Source organism: Xyrauchen texanus, chromosome 27 (genome assembly GCF_025860055.1).
Source record: "Xyrauchen texanus isolate HMW12.3.18 chromosome 27, RBS_HiC_50CHRs, whole genome shotgun sequence".
Classification (NCBI taxonomy): Eukaryota; Metazoa; Chordata; class Actinopteri; order Cypriniformes; family Catostomidae; genus Xyrauchen; species Xyrauchen texanus.
In genome coordinates, this window is record NC_068302.1 from 22,222,588 (window position 1) to 22,245,037 (window position 22,450).

Genomic DNA, 22,450 nt, shown 5'->3' on the forward strand with positions numbered 1-22,450 from the left:
ACTTGTTAAAAGGGAGGGATAGTTCACCCATAGGAAAATTCTGCCATCATTTATTCACCCTCGTGTTGTTCCAAACTTCTTTCTTTCTTGCTTTACAAACACAAAAGGCGATGTTAGGCAGAATGTTAGCCTCAGTCACCATTCACTTTCGTTGTATGGAAAAAAGATGCAATGTCTAACAATCTGCCTAACATCTTCTTTGTGTTCCATGGATTTTGAACAACATTACGGTGAGTACCTAACATCATTTTCTGAGAGTACTAACCTGGTGTTTAGCGGCTGCTGTTCCCCACATTGGATGTGTAAGGCGCTGAGCTCCTGTAGGTTGTGTGTGTGTGAATGTGAGTGTGTGGCATTGAGAGGCTGGATGTTTTTCTTGACTCTCCGAGAGCAACAGGTGCCTGTGATGCCCTCCTCACTGGACAGAGACGGACTTCTCGATGGGAAGTTCTGGTGTGTTGTCTGAAGATACCCCTGTTCGTACAGCCGCTCATCCACAAACTCATGATTCTGTTTTAGAGAAATACAGAAATGAATTCCCCCATATACTGGATTCTGATGTGTTATTTACTGTTTTAAGGGATAGTTCAACTAAAAATTAAAAATGTATTCACCTGCATGTTGTTCCAAACCCATATGACTTTCTTCAATGTAAAAAAAGATATGTGAAGCAGAATACAAGCCTCAGTCACAATTCACTTTCATTGCATCTGTTTTCCATACAATAAAACTGAATGGTGACTGAGGCTAACAATTTCTGCCTCACATCTACTTATTTCTTCCATGGAAGAAAATCAAAAGGGTTTGGAATTACATTCAAGTGAGTAAATTATGACAAATATTTTAAATTCTTGGGAAGACCTTTAACCCATTAAAAATTTTCCCTTTAGCTTCTAAGTCTGTACGTGCATGTTAATGTGTCAATTTTAGACAACATAAAATAAAATAAAACAATGCCTTCGCAATGCATTTATCTTCTCAAAAATTATATTCAGCAAGAAATTATTTAGATTTTGTCAGTCAAAATTTGATTGGAACGATTTAGGGGTAAAAACAATAAAAAGCTTTTATAGGTTGTGCTGACTCCAGCCGGGTCTCCTAAGCAACCAAATTGGTCCGGTTGCTAGGGAGGGTAGAGTCAGATGAGGTAACCTCCTCGTGATCACTATAATGTGGTTCGCTCTCGGTGGGGTGCGTAGTGAGTTGTGGGTAGATACCACGGTGGATGGCATGGGCCTCCACACGTGCTATGTCTCCGTGGTAATGCGCTCAACAAGCCACGTGATAAGATGCATATGTTGATGGTCTCAGATTCATCCTCCGCCACCCGGATTGAGGCGAGTCACTATGCCACCATGAGGACTTAGAGCACACTGGGAATTGGATGGGAATTGGACATTCCAAATTGGGAGAAAAAGGGGAGAAAATCCCCTTCAAATTTTCCTTGATATTTTGACATATAAGAGGTCATTCTACTATAAAAACATACTGTAAATTTCAGAACTCAAATCTGCAATAAATGCATTTATTGAAACCAAGCTGCAAAAATGCTTCATTCTCTACTTCCGTGACTACCCTACGTCACTTGGGGTACATTAATTCATGACCGCCTCTACAGCTAAAAAATATTCATGCCTACATTACATATATAAACCTGTGGCCCCGCCCACTGATGATTCAGTTTGAACTCAGAGAGAGAGACTGCAGGACATAGGCCTACTTTGGCCTCACTATTCCTGAACACCAAAGGGGACCCATCTGGGCTATTTTTTAATAATTTTTGTGTTTAAACATGCACAGAAAGACATCTTTGACCGCTTGATACATATCTCAGACTGCTTTTAAAAGACATGGTACTTGATACACATTTTGAGCACAGACGCGTTATGGACACATTCTTTCATCCATCTGTGCAATTTTTAATTGTTGGTGTAAGAAAACATGCGCTGGATGGACGTCATGTAGAGTTAGATGCGTTTCCGGCAATGTGCATTTCAGTGCAGGATGATACTGGAAACTACAGGTGAAACTCGAAAAATTTGAATATCGTGCAAAAGATCATTCATTTCAGTAATTCAACTTAAAAGGTGAAACTAATATATTATATAGACTTTGATACAGCACTTTGAGAACATCCAACTTCTTTTGCAATTACCTTTTGAGGCTTTCCCTCCTTGTGGAGGGTGTCAATGATGGTTTTCTGCACAATTGTCAGGTCAGCAGTCTTCCCCATGATTGTGAATTCAACTGAACCAGACTGAGAGACCATTTAAAGGCTCAGGAACCCTTTGCAGGTGTTTAGCTGATTAGAGTGTGACACTTTGAGCCTACAATACTGAACCTTTTCACAATATTCTAATTTTCTGAGATTCTGAATTTGGGGTTTTCATAAGCTGTAAGCCATAATCATCAAAATTATATCAAATAAAGGCTTGAAATATCTTACTTTGCTTGTAATGAGTCTATATAATATATTAGTTTCACCTTTTAAGTTGAATTACTGAAATTAATGAACTTTTGCACGATATTCAAATTTTTCGAGTTTCACCTGTATGTGGATGGAATGTTTTTTGGCTCATATCAATGTGAATTGCTTGTGAAACAGTCATAATACGATTCAAGCTTTGCTAAGGAAATGTTATTGAAGGATGGGGCAGATAAAAACACTTGGACTCGATACAAAACACTAAGTAAACAGTACCATTCATGATTATTTAAAATGTCATGAATGTATGATAGTTTATGGTGCTGATACCCTGTTTACATTGGGCACGTCCGTTGATGCAACGCGACACAACGGCTTGAGGCTGTCTACATCGGCGCATCGACACAAACTTTCTAAACAGTTTGTGATGTTAGCAGTTTTAGCTTCAGTGCGTGCAACACAAAATGGAAGTGGACATCTGTTTACTGTCGGCACAATACACCACGCTACAAAGGATGCTTCCATGGTAGACAGCATCATTGATTATAATGGATTCTATTGCTTTTGACACGCCGAAACTCTCGCGTCCAATGTACTAGACAGGGTGTGCGTGTTAACATTACTTTTAAAAGTAACTCGTTAGAATATTTTGTTACTCCTTAAACAATTGAATTATCTAAAAAGTTAGTTTTAATAAATAATAGAATACATGTAACATATAACATATAACATGTATTTTGATTACTGAAGAGATTACTTTGCATTTTGTTGTCATTTGTTTCATTTAATATTTAGTCTTTTCAGATGGAAAACATTTATACATATAAATTATATGATCCAAAGTGCATTTGAACAGCGGTGAAACACTTTCTTATGATGTGTTACATTCATACAAGCAGACAGAGAAGTTAGTTTGAAGTAAGTTTGGAGCAGAAGAAATAGTAATAAACCTTGTGTAAATTGTCAGCTTTACGCTAAGCTAAAATGCTATTTCTAGCCATTTTACATGCACGTTACCAGGTACGATCATATTTTTTTAATAAATAAAATTCACATTAGATCAGAATTTCTTTTTTCTAGTAAGACCTTTGATATTAGGTCAAAAATCTCATTGTTTCCAGTAAAAATATCTAAAAATCCTTAAAACCAGATCAATTAGATTGATCTTGTTTTAGAAAAAACACTGCATAAGACATTTAGGTTTTTCAGAAATTTATTTTTAACATGTGTATTTTGTCTTACTTTATTGTTAAAACAAGTGAAAAAAAAATCTAATGTAGTAATCTAATGAAATACGTTACAAATTACATTTTACAGCATGTATTCTGTAATCTGTAGTGGAATACATTTCAAAAGTAACCCACCCAATCCTGACTATAGACCAACAATGCCAATCATGCACTACATTTCCTCCCCGAAGTTTGCATATTTTACTCCCTATTTCTCGCTATACAGGGACATTAGATGTGTACAAAAGCAATGTGTTACTTTATTTAAAAAGTAACTCAGATATTATGGTCTAAAATAAAAAATATTGCGTTACTTGAAAAAGTTATCTGATTACATTACACGCATTACTTTTATCACGTTACCTCCAACACTGTTCACGTGCAATGTTTGGATATACCTTATGTGTAACTCCTGAAATGTTGGTTTATAATGTTGTGGAGCTTGTTCTTTCTTCAAATTGAGTTAATAAATATATTTATAAAATATATATATATATTGACCCCTTTAAGAAAATAAATGTTTCATTTTACCTTTAATGTGAGAGAGATTGAGTGTTTTTGACTGACCGTGGTCTTCTCTAGGCAGTGAAGAAGATGGTGGTGTTGACTTTCCAGAAAAGACGTGGTCTTTTTCATTTGCTGGTCTTCCTCTATGGAGCCCTGCAGAATACACAAAAAGACATCCAAATAATTTTTATCACCCATAACACAACATAAGAATAATGAAGTGGAAAGAGGTTGCAGGTGTGTGCTTTTGGCTCAGTACCTGTGGTGAAAGTTTCATCTTGTAATAGGGGAGCTGCTGTTGTATGGGGTGGGAGGGAGAGACATGGAAAGTGGTTTACTGCTTTTGGAAGGAATTTCATCCATAACAGAGCAGCACAATATATCATCCATAACTTGTGAGAAATTAAGGACTTTTCAATTGAGGTGCCTCAGCAGACTAAACTGAGTGAATCAGAGTGGTTCCACTTTATTCTGTTTCACAAATCCTTTGGTACAATCTCTAAAACATCTAGGTTACGTATGTAACCTCCGTTCCCCGATGGAGGGAACGAGGCGTTGTGTTGGAGAAGCGACACTAGGGGTCTCTCTTGAGCACCGAAATATGCCTCTGAAATATGCCTCTGACTTATGGACCCATGAGGGCTAGGGAGGAATCAACCAGGGATCCGAGAGGTGGGATCTCATGGGAAAGAAGGCGCACTATTTTACCTCGGCTGAGGGAAAGGGCGCTAGGCAAAAGCAATTCACCCGGACAGTTCGTCAGCGTGTTACCGACTTCTACGGGCTCGGACCTGAGAAAACACGAAGATTGTAAGAGACTCAACCCGGACATTGTAAAATCTTGCGGAGGTATTGGGTGTTGCCCACCCTGCTGCTCTACAGATGCCTGCCAGGGAGGTGCCCTTGGCCAGTGCCCACGAGGACGCAACACTTCTGGTTGAGTGCGCTCGAACCCGCAAGGGGGGGGCACGGCCCGAGTGTGATAAGCCAATGAAATGGCGTCAACAACCCAGTGGGCGAGCCTCTGTTTGGAGACAGCGTTCCCTTTCTGCTGTCCCCCGAAGCAGACAAAGAGCTGCTCAGAACGCCTAGAGCTCTGCGTGCAGTCCAAATAGATACGCAAAGCACGTACTGAACACAGCAATGAAAGGACTGGGTCTGCCTCCTCCCGGGGCAGCACTTGCAGGCTCACTACCTGATCTTCTGAAGGGCGTGGTAGGAACCTTAGGCACGTAGCCCGGTCGCGGTCTTAGGATCACGTATGTGTCTGCCAGACCGAACTCCAGGCAAGTGTCGCTGACAGAGAATGCTTGCAGGTCCCCGACCCTCTTGATGGAGGCGAGCGCGATCAGCAGGGCCATTTTGAGAGAGAGGGCCCTGAGTCCAGCTGAGTCTAGCGGCTCGAAGGGGGGTCTCTGGAGGCCCGTGAGGACCACTGAGAGATCCCAGGTGGAGAACAGGCTTGGCCGGGAGGGATTTAGCCTCTGGGCACCTCTTAGGAACCTAATAATTAAGTCATGCTTACCCAGAGACTTGCCGTATCGTGGTGAGCCGCGATGGCGGCGACATACACCTTGCAGGTGGAAGGGGACAGCCTCCCCTCCAGCCTCTTCTGTAGGAACAAAAGCACTGACCTAACTGTGCACCTCTGTGGGTCTTCAGCTCGGGAAGAACACCAATATACGAACAAGCGCCACTTTAGGGCGTAAGGATGCCTGGTAGAAGGGGCTCTGGCTTGGTTGATTGTGTCTACGACGGTCGATGGTAGACCGGCTAGCTCTTCCGCGTCCCGTCCAAGGGCCAGACGTGGAGGTTCCAGAGGTCTGGGTGTGGATGCCAGAGCGTGCCCCGTCCCTGAGAAAGATGGTCCTTCCTCAGGGGAATTCTCCAGGGAAGGGCTGTCGTGAGAAGCAGGAGATCCGAGAACCAAGTCCGAGTGGGCCAATAGGGGGCCACTAAGGTGACATGCCCCTCGTCCTCCCTGACCTTGCACAGCACCTGTGCAGGAAGGCTCACTGGGGGGAATGCATACTTGTGCAGCCCCGTGGGCCAGCTGTGTGCCAATGCATCTGCCCCGAGGGGAGCCTCCGTTCGGGCGTACTGCTGCTGCTGGCTCCAAAGGAGGAGACGACGGGCGAGTTGTGACATGTGGTGGGAGCGTACTCTGCCTTGGCGATTTATGTACGCCACCACTGCGGTGCTGTCTGACCTGACCAGGACATGTTTATCCTGAACTAAGGGGAGAAACCTCCTCAGGGCAAAGAAAACAGTTAGCAACTCTAGGCAGTTTCCAATGCCCCGCGGCTGCGTGCCCATTGCAAACGGTGCCCCAACCCGATCTGGAGGCGTCGGTCGTGACCAGGACGCATCGGGACACCTGCTGCAAGGGAATTCCTGCCCGCAGAAAGCAGAGGTCTGTCCAGGGTTTGAGTGTTTGGCGGCAGGCGGTGGTGATCATCGCACGGTGCGTGCCGCGGCGCCATGCTCGTCTCGGGACTCGAGTCTGAAGCCAGTGCTGAAGTGGTCTCATATGCATCAACCCCAGCAGCGGGACCGCCGCGAAGGATGCCATATACCCCAGGAGCCTTTGGAAAAGTTTTAAAGGGACCATAGTGCCTGGCTTGAAGGAAGCGAGGCATTTCAGCACCGACTGTGCATGCTCGTTGGTGAGACATGCTGACATTGAGACTGAGTCTAACTCCATGCCGAGAAAAGAGATGCTCTGAACCGGGGCAAGCTTGCTCTTTTCCCAGTTAACCTGAAGTCCCAAACGGCTGAGGTGCCTGAGCACCTGGTCTCTGTGTGTGCATAGTAACTCTCGTGAGGGGGCCAGGATGAGCCAGTCGTCCAGGTAGTGGAGTATGCGGATGCTGGCTTCTCGGAGCAGGGCAAGGGTTGCCTCTGCGACTTTCGTGAAGACGCGAGGGGACAGAGACAGGCCGAAGGGGGGGACTGTAAGAAGGGTCGGTGTCACGGCAGAATCGAGATGTGAAAATACACGGCCTTCAGGTCTACCGCTGCGAACCAATCTAGATGCCGGATGCAAGTCAGAATCTGTTCCTGCGTGAACATTTTGAATGGGAGTTTGAGCAGAGCCCGGTTGAAAACTGGCAGGTCCAAGATCGGTCGTAAGCCGCCGCCTTTCTTGGGTACAATGAAGTAAGGGCTGTAGAGACCCTTCTTCATTTCTTTTGGAGAGACAGGCTCTATTGCATCTTTGAGTAAAAGAGTGGTGATTTCCGTGCACAGGGAATTGGCATGTTCGCCCTTTACTGCGGAAAAACAGATGGGGCCGGGGCCTGGCAAAAGGGGGGCCGGGGCCTGGCAAACTGAATTGCGTAACCAAGTCGAATGGTCCGGTGCAGCCAGCGTGATGGGTTGGGCAGTGAAAGCCATGACTCTAAACTCCGAGCTAGGGGCACCAAGGGGACGAGTATTTTGGATGTACCCGGCGGGGCGGAGCAGGTAGTGTGGCGTCGGGAGGCAGGGTGCATCCCGAGGCTTTGGTGCTGAGAACAAACTCAAAGCACTTACCTTGCTCCGCGCGCCCGCCAGGGGGGGAGGTTTCCCACGAGCTCGGGATTCCCCCTCATTCCGAGCTCGTGGGAAGCAAGCAAGCGTGCCGGGGAGGCGGGAGGTTTCGAGGGGATTTACCCGCCGAAAAACGTCCCGTTATTCTCCCCAAATCGTCTTCATCGCCCGTGGCACCTGCCCCAATCCCGTAGGAAGGAGACGAGGCGCGGGGGGCGGCTGAAGTGGCTTTCTCTCATTACAAAAGAAAGCCGCGACCGCAATGCTGTCATGGCTATGTTCTCGTACTGAAAACATAAACCATTCATAAAAACGCTGCCTGCGTGTGATCGCAACCCAGGTACGCGAGGCAGTTTTTATGACCGTCAGAGGTGGGGAGAAATCAACCGCATCCAGAAACTACACAGGGGCGGAAAAACATCTTTAAAAAGACGTGTCCTGAAAAGGACATTCAACGCCGCTGTGTTTTGCTCTTTTTAGAGGAAATTACTCTTTTAAATAAAATCACTCTTTATAGAATAACTCTTTCAAGTTGTCTGCGCTGTCGACGTGCCCAGGGGCAACAATGCACAGCCGTGAAAGGAAGGAGAAAGCCGCTGTTATGCGCCGTCAATCCAACAGCATGCAGAGCGTCAGAGGAATAAACAGGAACTGGTGTCTGACTCGCAGCAGACTGCATGCACGACCATCGACGAAATTTTCGGAATGAACTCCCATATTTGCCTGCCTAAATACCCGTATGTCCAGGGGCGGGGTATGCAAATACTGTCTGCCAACTTCTCATTGGCCATATTTCAGCGCTCAAGAGAGACCCCTAGTGTCGCTTCTCTGACACAACATCGAGAGAGCGACAGAAGGGGAACTCAATTTATCTGTCTTTTTTACTGCAGAGCTTTGCCAGTGAACATTTGCTCTAACACTGGGCCCTCCAGCTGACCTTAGATACACTGTTCCACATTTTTATGTCTTAATATGAAGCAAGCAGTAAAATAACATGAGCGAGTAAGTGAGTGATGTGTGGGAGGAGAGAAAGAGAGACCGAAATAAAAGGAAAAATATTGATAGAAATGTAGCAGGAGCAAAATTATGCACTTTATAATAACACACTCTGAGTACTCTTTTTCTGAGCAGCTGTAGTGCATGTTTCAACTGATTAAGTAAACTCATTCCCTCAATTGGATTGAGTAATGGCATCTCCAAAGCTTGTGTAAATAAGTTCACTTAACTTGTTGACCATCTAGAATGAACTTAACTATTTAAGTTAAGGTAACTAGATGACAGTACACTTAACTCAGATTTGCAATTTAAATGTTGTTGTTTCTACTTAATAATTTTAATTGAATAGACTCAGTTTTAGGTCATACTATTAAAAAGCTTAAATAAAGAAGATTTTTACAGATTTTAGGTCAGTCATTAATTAAACGTATATATCCTCAGAAAAGCATAGACATCCAAAGGGAACACAGTGACATCACACGAAACAATTATTTGCAATAAAACAACATAAATAATACTATAAAATAATTATTTACTTAAATGCCCCCATATGTTCCCTTTGACCATGCAACATAATAAAATAAATCAAGCGAAAGGCGTTATGGGTATTCCCCATCGCCTCAATTTTGTACTCAATGTTTTGAGCTATTAACAGCTAAAATCTTCACAGCTAAGTCTATGGATTATTAAGGAAAGTAAGTTCAAGGAACATAGATATTTGATAGTTATCTAGATTTGTAGTATTGTCAAGTTCTCATCTCTTACTCTGGAGAATGTTCTATGAAAGTGGTTTGCAGTTTGTGAAGTGGACTGCGATGCATCTTTGAACTCTCTGTTCACTCTCAGCATGTTCATCATACCTCATATACATTTCACACATTCAGAGAAACTGTACTGTTCTTCCAGGAAGAAGAAGCTTCAAACAACTGCAGTAATAAAGACCAGATCTCTTTTGCACACATATGCTCACATCTTACTCAGTAATAGGGGTTTAGCAACACATTAAGACATTTTCACATCAGTTTGCTGCTCTGTCATAATAAATTAGATGTTATTGTTTTAATTGCAGAGGTGTATAGTAACGAAATACAAATACTTTGTTACTGTACTTAAGTACAGTTTTTTTACTTTACTTGAGTATAAATATTTCTTTGGACTTTTACTTCCACTTCACTACATTTTGAAGAGACAATGGATACTTTTACTCCAATAAATTTCTCCAGACACTTTTGTTACTTCTGTGACTGAACACCGCAAAAACAATAACAGCTGTACGTTCAAAAGTACATGGAGATCGGTGATAGTGATGTGTGAATTCTTGAATGAATCATTTGAGTCTAATCTTTTACATTTGTGCTTTTTGAGCTTGAAATGTCTGGCCACCATTTACTTCCACTGAATTGACCAATAGAGCTGAAATATTCTTCTAAAAATCTGTAAAAATGTGTTCTGCAGATGAAAGAAAGTCATGCACATCTGAGATGGCATGAGGCTGAGTAAATGATGAGCACAACCAATCAAATAAGTTGCCATTGGTTTAATGAACTGTTCCGTAATTTATGCACTTTACTTGTAATTTTGACACTTAAGTAAATTTAATATCAGTTACTTTAATACTTTTAGTATTAAGTAATTTTCTTATGAGCTACTTTAACTTTTACTCTTGTCAATTTCCATGAAGGTATCTTTACTTTTACTCAAGTATGACAAATGGATACTTTATACAACACTGGTTAATTGAGCTAATGTTTGTGCAAATATGCAAACATGAGAATCTCATAATCACTCTTAAGTGCTGAACCTCACCCACTCCTCATGGGTCTCTTAGCATTGAACTGACACTTTCACCTCAGCACTTAAAATTCTGCATGCTAGAATATTCACATTTATGCATAATGTTTGCCTAATGAAAAAAAGGAGTCACAAGAATGCAAACAAAGAACAACATCTGAAAAAATTTCTGTATTTGCAAATGACAACGTGTATATGAATGTGTGTGTATATATGTGGGTATCTCACCGTTAGCTCCAGTGATTGGTTGAGTCCATTTCGTTTGCTATGCAGGAAGGCGGTAGAGCTGCCACTCTTGGAAATTCTCATTCGGGCCAGTCGGGCTTTCTGTCAACACATACATACACAGAGCAAGTTACAATTCAGTCTACCAGTGCTTTTCCATTACAAAGGTCTTTAGTTTCAATCCGGTCTCTGTTGAAAGAGTAAATTAGTTTTAAATACTTGAGGAAACAAAATGGATTTTCACATGGATTGCTGTCCATCATGAGGCAATGAAAAATGCAAGAGCCTTCAGAAACTACTAAACAAATCAGGACTACTCTGACAGCTAAGAAGCCAATCTGTGCATAGAGTAGTTGCTCGCTTGCTCTATGAAATGTAAAAGAATGGTAAATTATGGAAACACAGCTGAGTAATGGTTAATTAGATTAAACGTCTGTGTAACGCAGAATTGCATCAAGCACAGCTGTGTAGCGATAAATCACAGTCAGAGCAGCGGTTCAAGTTCCCTCCGTCTATGTCATTTTTTAGGCACAGCATGGATGATGAGTGGAAACCACCAGTGAAATCCTCAGAGGAACATAAAATTTTAATATTTACAATGAATGAACTGATGAGTATTATAATCTTCACAGATCCAGAGGCGTGAAATTTTCTGATTTGTGCTCACATTCGCTCGACTTCTAATAGAGAACTGATTCTTCCTTTTTACTTTCCCTCAAGATTCAAGAAGCTGTATTGACATGATTAAAAAGGTTTACATTGCCAACACATTAATCTTTTTGAGTTCTGAAAAATGTGAGCATTTGTTATGGAAAGTACCATTCCAGACATTCTGCCTGATCTCTTAAGTATTTGTGTGTTAGTAATTTGATGTGGTCTAGCTGTGTTTTCATCCATTCTCTCACACACAAGGAAATGTTTGTGTGGGCCCCCTGTGAGGTGTGTAATAGGACTGTGTAGGTGTTTATCCTAAAGAGTACTTATCACTTTGACACACACTCAGGAAGTGTTCATGGTCTGGACTGCTAATCGCACAGCTAAGTGCTAGAGTTCACCTTCACATAGAGAGCAGCAAGTCACTCAGGGGATAAAAACACTGTTTTGCACTCCCATTGTCACAATGCGTTGTGAATAACCTCACTCCTTAATACAACTCTGAAAAGGGTTACAGACTCACTCCCCAAAGCTGATCTAGGCCAATCGGCTGCTCTTTCCCTGATGTGGATGTACAACTAGATTCAACGCCAATGAGTGTTATGTGCATGTGTGTGTTTGTGTTTAAATTATTGAAGAGGAACAAATTGTGTCTCATTGCATCAGAGACCTCGCAGAGATCAAACCAGTATTCTGATGTTCATTAATTTCTCACACACACTTGAACACAGATTGAAAGAACACACCATCATTACAACTCACACACACACACACACACACACACACACACACACACACACACACACACACACACACACACACACACACACACACACACACACACACACACACACACACACACACACCCTGTGGGTGTGAGGAGTGCAAACTCTGCTCTTTACACAGGAGATTGTCATCACATAATGTAATCAGTTTGGGCCTCTGAGACCATTTGTGTTTCCAACAATTGTTGCAACAATTTTCTACTATCATGGGAAAAAAATGTGAAGCATTTTTCCTGGGGATCAAACCATGGGCACAGGTTCTTTATCAATGTGACACAATATCACTGTGGAAAACCGTCGCTCAACACTAGGATAACACGAAACTGTACTATGCTGAGATCAGATACTGAACAAATCATCAAATCCACATATTACACTTTAATTACAAACACAGTTTCATAAAGCCTAGTGTGACATGCCTTATACCTTCCATCTCTATCCAGCAACACAATCAATGGAAATTTTCATTATATTTTGTGCTCAAGTATTGTTTCATGGTTTAGACCAACAAGATCAGATTCCTGTTGAGTAGAAAAGTGTCCTGCCGGTTTAAAAGTATAGTTCACCAAAGAAAAAAAAATTCTCTCATCATTTACTCACCCTCATGCCATATCAGATGTGTATGACTTTCTTTCTTCTGCTGAACACAAACAAAGATTTTTAGAAAATACTGCAGCTCTGTAGGTTCATTCAATGCAAGTGAATGGTGACAAGAACTTTGAAGCTACAAAAAGCACACAAAGGTTGCATAAAAGAGATCCATATGAATCTAGTGGTTGAATATGTCTTCTGAAGCGATTCAATCGCTTTGGGTGAGAAATAGATAAATATTTAAATGCCTTTTTACTATAAATCTCCACTACCACTTTCACTTTGAGAAGTGGCGATTTATAGTTAAAAGTCTTAAATATTGACCTGTTTCTCACCCACACCTATCTTATAACTTTTTAAGATATAGATTTAACCACTAAAGTCAGATGGATGACTTTTATGCTGCCTTTATGTTTTTAGAGATTCAAAGTTCTGTCCACTTGCGTTTTAGGGACCTAAACAGCTGAGATATTCTTCTAAAAATCTTCATTTGTGTTTTGCAGAAGACAGAAAGCCATGTACATCTGGGATGGCAAGAGGGTGAGTAAATGATGAGAATTTTCATTTTGGGAGAACTATCCCTTTAAATTAGGGGTCTTCAACCTTTTTTAGGCCAAAAGCCCCTTCGTTGATATAGAGACGAAGTAGGACCCCCTGTTACATATTGTATAAAACTGAGTTTGCATTTGAAGCCTGGCCTATAATAACATGTATACTGTACATATGATTGTTTTTACTGTACATACTTTGTGATGTGTACATTGCAAAGACATTAAAATAATAATTATTAATATACAGAGAGTCACATACTTGTATGTTACATTTTAATTTTATGTAATACATTTTAATGCAGGAGGGACACGGAGAATTTGGTGGAAATTAGCTTCTTAACTTAATGTTGTATTTTTGTTTAATACATTTCTTCCACTTTTTTTCTCACAAAAAAGTGGGTGGTTGCTAGGTGGTTGCTTAAGTCAAAAGAGTGCACAGATCATGATTGTGTTTGCATTGTGCATGTATGTGATGCAGATGCTTAGTTAATATTGAATTAGACATGAATATGCTTCTCAGCGGAACTATTGAGGTAGCACAGCCAAACATTCTGTTCTCTGGAGTTCAGACTGGATTGACTGCTGGACTAATGAATCAATTACCCCAATTACTGGACAAACTTTGATCAAAAACTCTGATTCCTGGACTAACTTTGAACAAAACTCAGACCTTTGGATCAACTGTGAAAGCTTGAGCATAATGAGATCATGAGTGATCAGTCATGAAAGAATTGTGTGATGTTGGAAACTGTCTGTTCTCTTTAGCTCTCTGGCTGTGCAGATTTGCACTGGTTATTAATAAGCTGTTCCAGTGAGTATGGATTTCTGTAGTTACTAAAAAATAGTGTATGTGCATGAGGTGAGACACAATCAGCCACTGTAGGATGATTTCTGAAGCTTTCCTCACTTTGATCAGTTTCTTTAAGGTGATGCTATCTTCAACGGTTCTGCATTGAATCCAGCTGTCATGTCTGAGATATTCTAAGTGCCTGGCCTTCTGGAAAGCCCTAGAGTGACCTAGAAGTGAGGCAAAGCCCTCAAACTAAAGGTGTGGTTTCTGTACACTAAAATGTGCATTCCTGTAACAATAGTTAAAGTTCGCATGTAATCAGAATTGACCATATTTACTTTGTAAGCGCACATTACTAGTCTAGTGGTGAACAATTCATCTGTGCAAATTAATCCACAGAAAAAAATAGTTTATATTCATAATCTTCTATCAAAATCTGAAAATTAGATTCACCTCTGCAATGACATTCCTTCTAAGATGATGACAGTTTGACAGCTTGGGCAGAACATCTTTTAACCACCCCTTCCAACCGTCAGTCTACGTTGAGCTTTGACAGCGAGTAAAAAATACATAATATATAACAAACAGAGATGGCAAGGAGATACATTTTAGGTTGTGGCTCTCCTAAAACCCTTTTACCAATCCCCCAAATATCCTGGTTGCAGGCCCGATGGCTTGATTTTTTTGCATTTCGAAGAAGGAGGGATATCAGAGAGGTCGCGGTTGTGTTTGAGGCACTTCACCCGTGAATGCCTTGTCCGTCAAAATTACGGATACATTTTTTTGCATAGCCGAACATTAACGTAAACACGCTACTAAGATGGACAGAAAACATGAACAAGTTATTGAAAAGTAAAAATATTGACGAAGGTTAGCCTATGTGGGATAGTGGTGTGCCATAGAATGTTTTAGTCATAAAACGTGTGCCGTGGCAGAAAAAAGGTTGGGAAACACTGCCCTAATGTCACTACATCGACACAATGTTGAGTGATTGACAGAAGGGGAATGTCTCAGTTACTGTCGTAACCTCCGTTCCCTGATGGAGATAATGAGACATTGTGTCCCTCTTTCCACAACACTGTACTAGCTGGGACCTTGTCTCGGCTCCTCAGCACAAAACCTGAATGAGAGTGGGCATTCCAGCTCCTTTTATACCAGTATATCCAGGGGAGTTGCATACACATTCCACTTGCCAATTCTTATTAGCCTTTTCTCAATGATTAAGGTGTTTTGGGCCTCTCAAAAGCTAATGTCACTACATCGACACGACGTCTCATCCCCTCCATCAGGGAATGGAGGTTATGACAGTAACCAAGACGTTTCCTGACTCTAGAGTTGCAGAAATTACACACTTCAACTTTGAAAGTTTATTATTTTGGTTTATTAATATAGGTCCAGTGTTCTCGCTGTATCGTGCCATATTTTTTGATTATGAGCTCTGGCTCCTGTACAACAGGTGAGATGGAGAAAGGTCAACTCCTAAAACCGACTGCCTGAACAAACAAACCACTCCCCTCAGGTCTCAAAAGGGAGAGCTATTTGTGGAAGGACTGCCATTAGGATGAACATCCCTCTTGGTTATCATTCCCTCTCTCTGTCTATCTCCCTCTCTCTCCAATGTCCTGTAGATGGTAAGTACAGCTGCTTCGATGACTGAGGTTAACTCAGGGCTCAAGGCAGGTTCATGCACTCAGGCAAGTCTCTTAGTAGTTTGAAGTTAGGAGTGTGTTTAAATGCTCACATGAACAACACATTTTTAAGATGGTACTGAGAGGTTTGGTCACATCTGGCAGCTTTAGTTTGGAGTGAAAACCAACTTGCATCCCCTGCAGCCATGCAGAGAAAGGACAGAAAATATTCATGACAGAAATGTTGTGGAAATTCACATCAAAACTGAGTTTAGGGTAATGCAAGCTGAGATAAAGTGCAGACCAGGCACTGTTATGGTAGGAACACATAAAAACAGTGGGTAAAAATCTGCCATACTGGATAATCTGTGAATGAACACTAAATAAAATGCTAAAGCCACAGGGAATGTTGCCTGTGGAGAACTGTGGCCCTATAAAGCCACCCTAACCTTAGCATACATTAATTTCTCATTTGCATAAATTAACTCCATGACTTCTTGCTTGATGTGCCGCTGGGTATAGAAGCTGGCTCTCTCTCTCTCTCTCTCTCTCTCTCTCTCTCTCTCTCCATACAAACAAACATAGGAGTGATATAGAAGTACACACATGGAGTGTCATAGGAGTAGCTTTGTAGTTTTTTCTGCAATTAAACTAATCTCCAGTAACTTTCGCAATTATCAGTAAAAGAATGCTGAGAGGCCTGTGGTTATTTAACAGATAATTACACCATAACTAAATAACCTTCAGGCAGAGAGATATAGAGATGTTTCGTTGGAAGACATGGAGCAATGGAGTGATAGATGGATAGACACAGGGCATGTAACCCTGCTGGGAACTCCTTCAGAGTCTAGACTCCATCTTTTGACACCATGCTGCCATTAAACGAGTGACAGGTCATCCCTTCATTCCCTCACTGAGAAGATAATGGCTTAATTTAACATTAAGGCTGTTTGCTTGAGGTGTTATTTTGTATGAGGACAGAAAAGGATAGTGAAATAGTACTCATATCCTTCCTGCACTTGGAAACAAACAAGTTTAACAACCTTATTAATCAGGCAAGAAAAAAAAAGAGTAGCGATATTGCTGGGTGGATATCAGCAGAAAGAAACATACAGAACTATAAAATTCTGGTGCCAAGACACCATACTCTCATTTTGAGCATCTGAGTAGCGAAGGCAGCTATGTGGGGAAAAAGCTTTAGGTTTGAAGTAGAGCTGTCAAAGTTAATGTTAATGCAAGCAATTAATAAAAAAAAAAAAAACTAGCATAAACCAGCATAAACACTTGTCAGAGTAGGGCAGAACTCTCTGCACGGCAGTGCAGCTTTGCCCCTGGGCGCTTCGACAGCGCAGTTAAAAGAGTTTATTTCTCTAAAAGAGTTATTTCCTCTAAAAGAGCAAATACACAGCTGGCGTTGAACGTCCTTTTCAGGACGCATCTTTATAAAGATGCCCTTCCGCCCGTGTAGTTCCTGGATGCGGTAGAGTGCTCTCTGCTCCTGACGGCCACAGGCGCTGTCTCGTGTGTCTGGGCAGCAATCACACTGCGAGAACATGACCATGGCAATGTTGCGGTCGTGGCTTTCCTTCCTCAGAAGGAACGCCACTCCAGCCACCCCTTGCGTCACTCCTTCTTCCCACGGGATTGAGGACGACGCGGCTGCCAATGGAGGCGATTTAGGGATGGCAGCGGGCTCGGTTTCGCCGGGTGCGTCCCTGCAAACCACCCGCCCCCCGGCACGCTCGTTGACTTCCGTCCGGGCTAGAGGCAACAGCGGCTCACCTCACAGCCAGCCTGCCTATCCTCTTGAGCCCCCCGAGCCGGATGAACTCGCTGCTGCATCGGAGAGCAGTCCGGCGTCTGACGTGGATGACTCGACTGGGCTGCCGCCTTCGGGCCAGCATGCCCAGTCTGAGGCTGATGCCCAGATGTCCGACATGCTTGCCCGGGCCGCCGTCAGCGTGGGGCTGGACTGTAACCCTCCGTCCTCCCCACAGCCTTCGCGGCTGGATGATTGGTTCCTTGGGTCTGCGCGCCTCTCACAGCTGCGCTCCACCTGGTCCCTTTCTTCCTGGAAGTGAATGATGAGCTGACAAGTTCGTGGAGGACACCCTTCTCCACCTGTCACAAGGCCTCTTGCTCATCCGCTCTCACTACCCTCAAAGGCGGAGCGGCCCACGAGTACACAACGGTCCCCCAGGTGCGATTGCGATCCACCTGTGCCCCGAGAATGCCGCCACCTGGCGGGGTCGCCCTGTGCTCCCCTCCAAGGCCTGTAGGATGATGTCTTCACTGACCTCCAAAGCCTACAGCGCCACTGGACAGGCCGCTTCCGCCCTGCATGCCATGGCCCTCCTGCAAGTCCAGCAGGCCAAGGCACTTAAAGATCTGCACTTGGGTAGTCCTGATCCCGACGTGCTGCAGGAACTGCCCTCGGTCACTCAGGCAGGCGATGGCCACTCTCGTGGTTCAGGAACGTCATCTGTGGCTGAACTTGGTCAAGATGCGCGAAGTTGACAAGACACGCTTCCTCAACGCTCCTGTCTCCCAGTTTGGTCTTTTCTGCGATACCGTTGAGGAATTCGCACAGCAGTTCTCTGCGTTAAAGAAGCAGACGGAGGCCATATCACACATCCTGCCCGCCGAAAACCTGCCGCCATGGGCCACGCTCTGTCTGCTCGCCGTGGGCGTCCTCCTGCGGCTAAGAAACGTGCAGCTCCAACCTCAACCCGGGCCCAGCTCTCAGCCCCTGCGATGAGCGCCCTGCAGGAAGGCGGACCCCTTCGAGGACCCGGAAGGCTCCCAAGCAGTCCCGAGACGCCCGACCCAGAGACCAAGATGTTCGCTCCGGAGCTGGTAAGAAGACCACTCCGTTCCCCGGTGGAGGGCCGGGAGGAGAATCCCCCTCGGGGCTGCGGTACCCACATTCTCAGTAAAAGACCTATTTCCTTTGTCACTGGGTCACCTGGCCCGCAAATGCCGTTCTCACGGCACTCTGCCACCACAACTCAACAGTCCCGGCACACTGGATGCAGACCTCTCGCCTTCAGCCCCATGACTGTTCCCCGGCTGGTTCTGACGAGTCCAGAGGACGCCTCCACGGGACCTCCTCCTCAGTCACTAATCTGCCCCCTGCCGGGTGTGCGGAGCAAGGTAAGTGCTTCGAGCCTTCTCTCAGCACCAGAGTCTTGGGACGCACCCTTGCCTCCCGACGCCACATTACCTGCTCCGCCCCGCTGCTCCGCCCCGCCGGGTACATAAAAAATAACCGCCCCGTTAGTGCCCCTAGCTCGGAGTTTGAACACGTGGCTCTCACTTCCCAATCCATCACGCTGGCTGGCCAAGACCATTCGACTTGTTTATGCAATTCAATTTGCCAGCACCACCCCCCCCCCCCTTACTGCAGTACACGGCGAACATGTAAAATCCCTGCACGTGGAAATCGCGACTCTCTTACTCAAAGACGCGATAGAGCCTGTCCCTCCAACCCAGATGAAGAAGGGTTTCTGCAGCCCTTACTTCATCATACCCAAGAAAGGCGGTGGCTTACGACCTATCTTGGACTTGCGAGTTTTCAACTGGGCCTTGCACAAACTCCCGTTCAAAATGCTGATATGAGACCGCTTCAGCACTGGCTCCAGACTCGAGTCACGAGACGAGCATGGCGCCACAGCATGCACCGTGTGATCATCACCCCCGCCTGCCGCCAAACGTTCAAACCCTGGACAGACCTCTGCTTTCTGTGAGCTCTTTTTTTCCTAAATATCTCCATCCAGCTGGGCTCATCCACAATAACACCTTTAAAAATGGTCAGAAATCTTGGGGTAACAACTGACAAACAATTCAATTTCAAAGATCACATCTCAAAGACAACACAGTCATGCAGATTTTTACTCTATAACATCAGGAAAATAAGACCCTTCCTCTCAAAACACAACTCCTTGTTCAATCACTTCCTGTAATGCTCTCATTGAAAGCCTTCCAGAGTGTGCAATTAGGCCTCTGTAAATTATCCAGAACAACACTCCTTTTCTCTCTACACTGGCTGATGGTTGCTGCACGTATCAAGTTCAAGGCTCTGATACTGGCATACAGGACACTCACTGTGTCTGCTCCAGCATACATTAAATCATTCCAGCAGAGCTACTTTCCCACCAGGGTCAGCTAATGAGTGGCACATTGTACCAACACAAAGAGGCACCAAATCACTATCCCGGACATTCACTGTACCTTCACTGAAAGAACTTCCCAACTCCATCCATGAAGCAGACTTAAAAAAATGGCTAAAGACACATCTTTTCCAAGAGCACTTGAACATATATATATATATATTCTTGTTGCACTCTAATCTGTTTACTATTATTCTGATGCAATTAAAACTTTGTGATGCAGCACTTTTCGTACTACTGTCTTCTTAAGATGAATCGCTTATGATGTATTATTCCTCGTTTGTAAGTCGCTTTGAATAATGTGTTCTTCCCATTTTATGCCAAGCATCCACCTGTAACATATAAATTCAAATGCTCTTAGTTTGCTTCTGTCAGTTTCAGTACTACCATGTTTTATTTTTAAATCATGTATTTTTGGAGATATACTATGGCATTCTTTGAAGTACTATGTAAATAACATGGTGCATGAATATGGTAATGATTCTGCACAATGGTAAATATCAGAGTACTTTGGTATTATCATCTGATACCATCATTATACCATGGTACCACCACAGTACTTTATTTTGAAGAGTACTGACATCTCCAGTCATTTGATTCTACTCACAAACCCCCTTTAACTCCTTTAAAACTACCTCCAGGACGAACCATTACTTTGTTTCTTTTTTAAGCACAACATGGAAAATGATGTGATATAATTTAACATGAGCTTCACTCAGAGGTAAACACTGATGGTCCACTTCTCAAATTGTGTTGCTCCATTCAGAGGAAAAAATGGCCCTCAGTCCCACTAACCTGAACTTTCTGAGCCCGACGCTTGTCAGCTCTCTGGTTTTGATGGTAAATGCGGCTGAAGTTGGAAACAATAACAGGAACTGGCAGAGCAATGACCAGCACCCCACTTAGAGAACAGATGGAGCCAAAGACCTTCCCTGCTATAGTCTTAGGGACCATATCTCCATACCTGCAGAGAAAGAGCAAGAAATAGAGAGAGACATTTGTTACTGAAATATGTTCGCTCTTGTTTCACAACTCAGTAGCAATAATAAAACCAGGCACATACACGATGTCCCACCTACACAAATTTAGCTCCACATAATAATTACATTCCATCTGGTGTTATTATTACATTTAGAATAATGAATAATCACAAACTCTTTCTAAAAATATTCATATGGTTTGACTGCAAATTGGCACTTCCTCATGACACTCTAACAGTGCTGTTTAATGAAACAAAGCAAGAATGTGAGTGCGATAGGGATGTTAGAGGTGCCAGACTTTAAATGCAACAAATTATAATCAAGCAGAATGTGATCATGTGTGGGATGACACTTTTATTTACATATCTATTTGTTTAAAAAGCCATTTGTCTGGAAAGAAGTTTGATTGGAAAGACTTTTTCTTAGAAATCTGTCTGTTTGGAAAAACTTTTATTTAGAAAGCTGTTCGTTTTTAAAGTCCTCTATTTGGAAAGAGTTTGTTTGCAGAGTCAATTGTTATCAACAAATTTGTTTAGAATATTTGTCTACAAATCCATTTGTTTGCAAACTAAGTCTTTGTCCAAAGAGCTGAGCATAGCTGGGTATTGGTCCTAAAATACACATCATAAGTGGCCCAGTATTATAAGCATTCTGTAAAAAATGACATCACCTTTTAAAAGACAGATAAACTCTTAAGAAACAGGAGAAAAATCCAGCAGGGTAAGACAAAAGAAGTAATTAAAGATGGTTAAATGTGAACTTTTAAAAGTTTAAAATACAATTCTATAGTTATTTAAACAAATTAAATATGAAAATACAATCAATCTTCCTTTGCCTGTGTAACGGTTTGCCATCTAAATTCAGGAGGTGTGGAGTGAAAATACTTTCTAAGAATGCAGATGAACAAATATCTACTCAAGCAAATTGGCTGGTTCAAGACATTAGTTTTAAAAGCTATAGTCTAAAGTAACAGGATGCTAATAGAATGCAGCCACAGAACATAAGAGAAAATGAGACAGAAGCACCAGGTTGAACAGACATAACAGATGCTAAACATTAACTCCAGATAGTAAATACACTGTTTATGCATGATTTATGTGACAATGCATACATATGTACAGATGTTCAGAACTAATACCTTATCTCTGTTGAGCTAATCCAAGTCCATCCATGTGAATGCCAGAGAGCATTTAATTAATGGATATTCCCATTCCTTTAAATTCCATATAATTTATTTTGTGCAAGAGAGGCACAATTCAGTCAAATACATTCAGAAAACAGGCAGCCAGGAGAGGATTTGTAAAAAGCAGTGGCGATTCCTCAGGGCCTTCTCTGCTGGCCTAACATGCCAAATAAATATATTAGGCTTGCTTGAGCTTTAAGTGTCATTTCAAGTTTTAGCTTTCATGCGAGATGTGTTTTTAAAATGTCAATAGGTATTATTAGTTAGCTGCAACATAATGTATGATGCCCAAAAGCATAGGGTGTCTCATTCACTGTGAAACTGTGTTTTCTTAATGGCATGAATCACACTGAAGGCCTAGACTTAAAATGCACAGCCTGCCACTGGTAAAGAGACACTAAAATCAGAATTTAAA

At 42.8% G+C, this 22,450-nt stretch overlaps 1 protein-coding gene across 1 annotated transcript in view; it reads right to left on the reverse strand.

Annotated features, from left to right (window-relative positions):
• LOC127620626 (potassium voltage-gated channel subfamily D member 3-like) overlaps positions 1-22,450 on the reverse strand; it is a 152,277-nt gene that overhangs the window by 1,864 nt on the left and 127,963 nt on the right. Inside the window, exons 3-7 of the mRNA XM_052093809.1 lie at positions 20,668-20,836; positions 10,708-10,806; positions 4,421-4,456; positions 4,222-4,314; positions 266-510 (exon numbers count right to left, since the gene is read on the reverse strand). Of these exons, the coding sequence (XP_051949769.1) occupies positions 266-510; positions 4,222-4,314; positions 4,421-4,456; positions 10,708-10,806; positions 20,668-20,836 (642 nt within the window). The remainder of the gene's footprint in view (positions 1-265; positions 511-4,221; positions 4,315-4,420; positions 4,457-10,707; positions 10,807-20,667; positions 20,837-22,450) is intronic.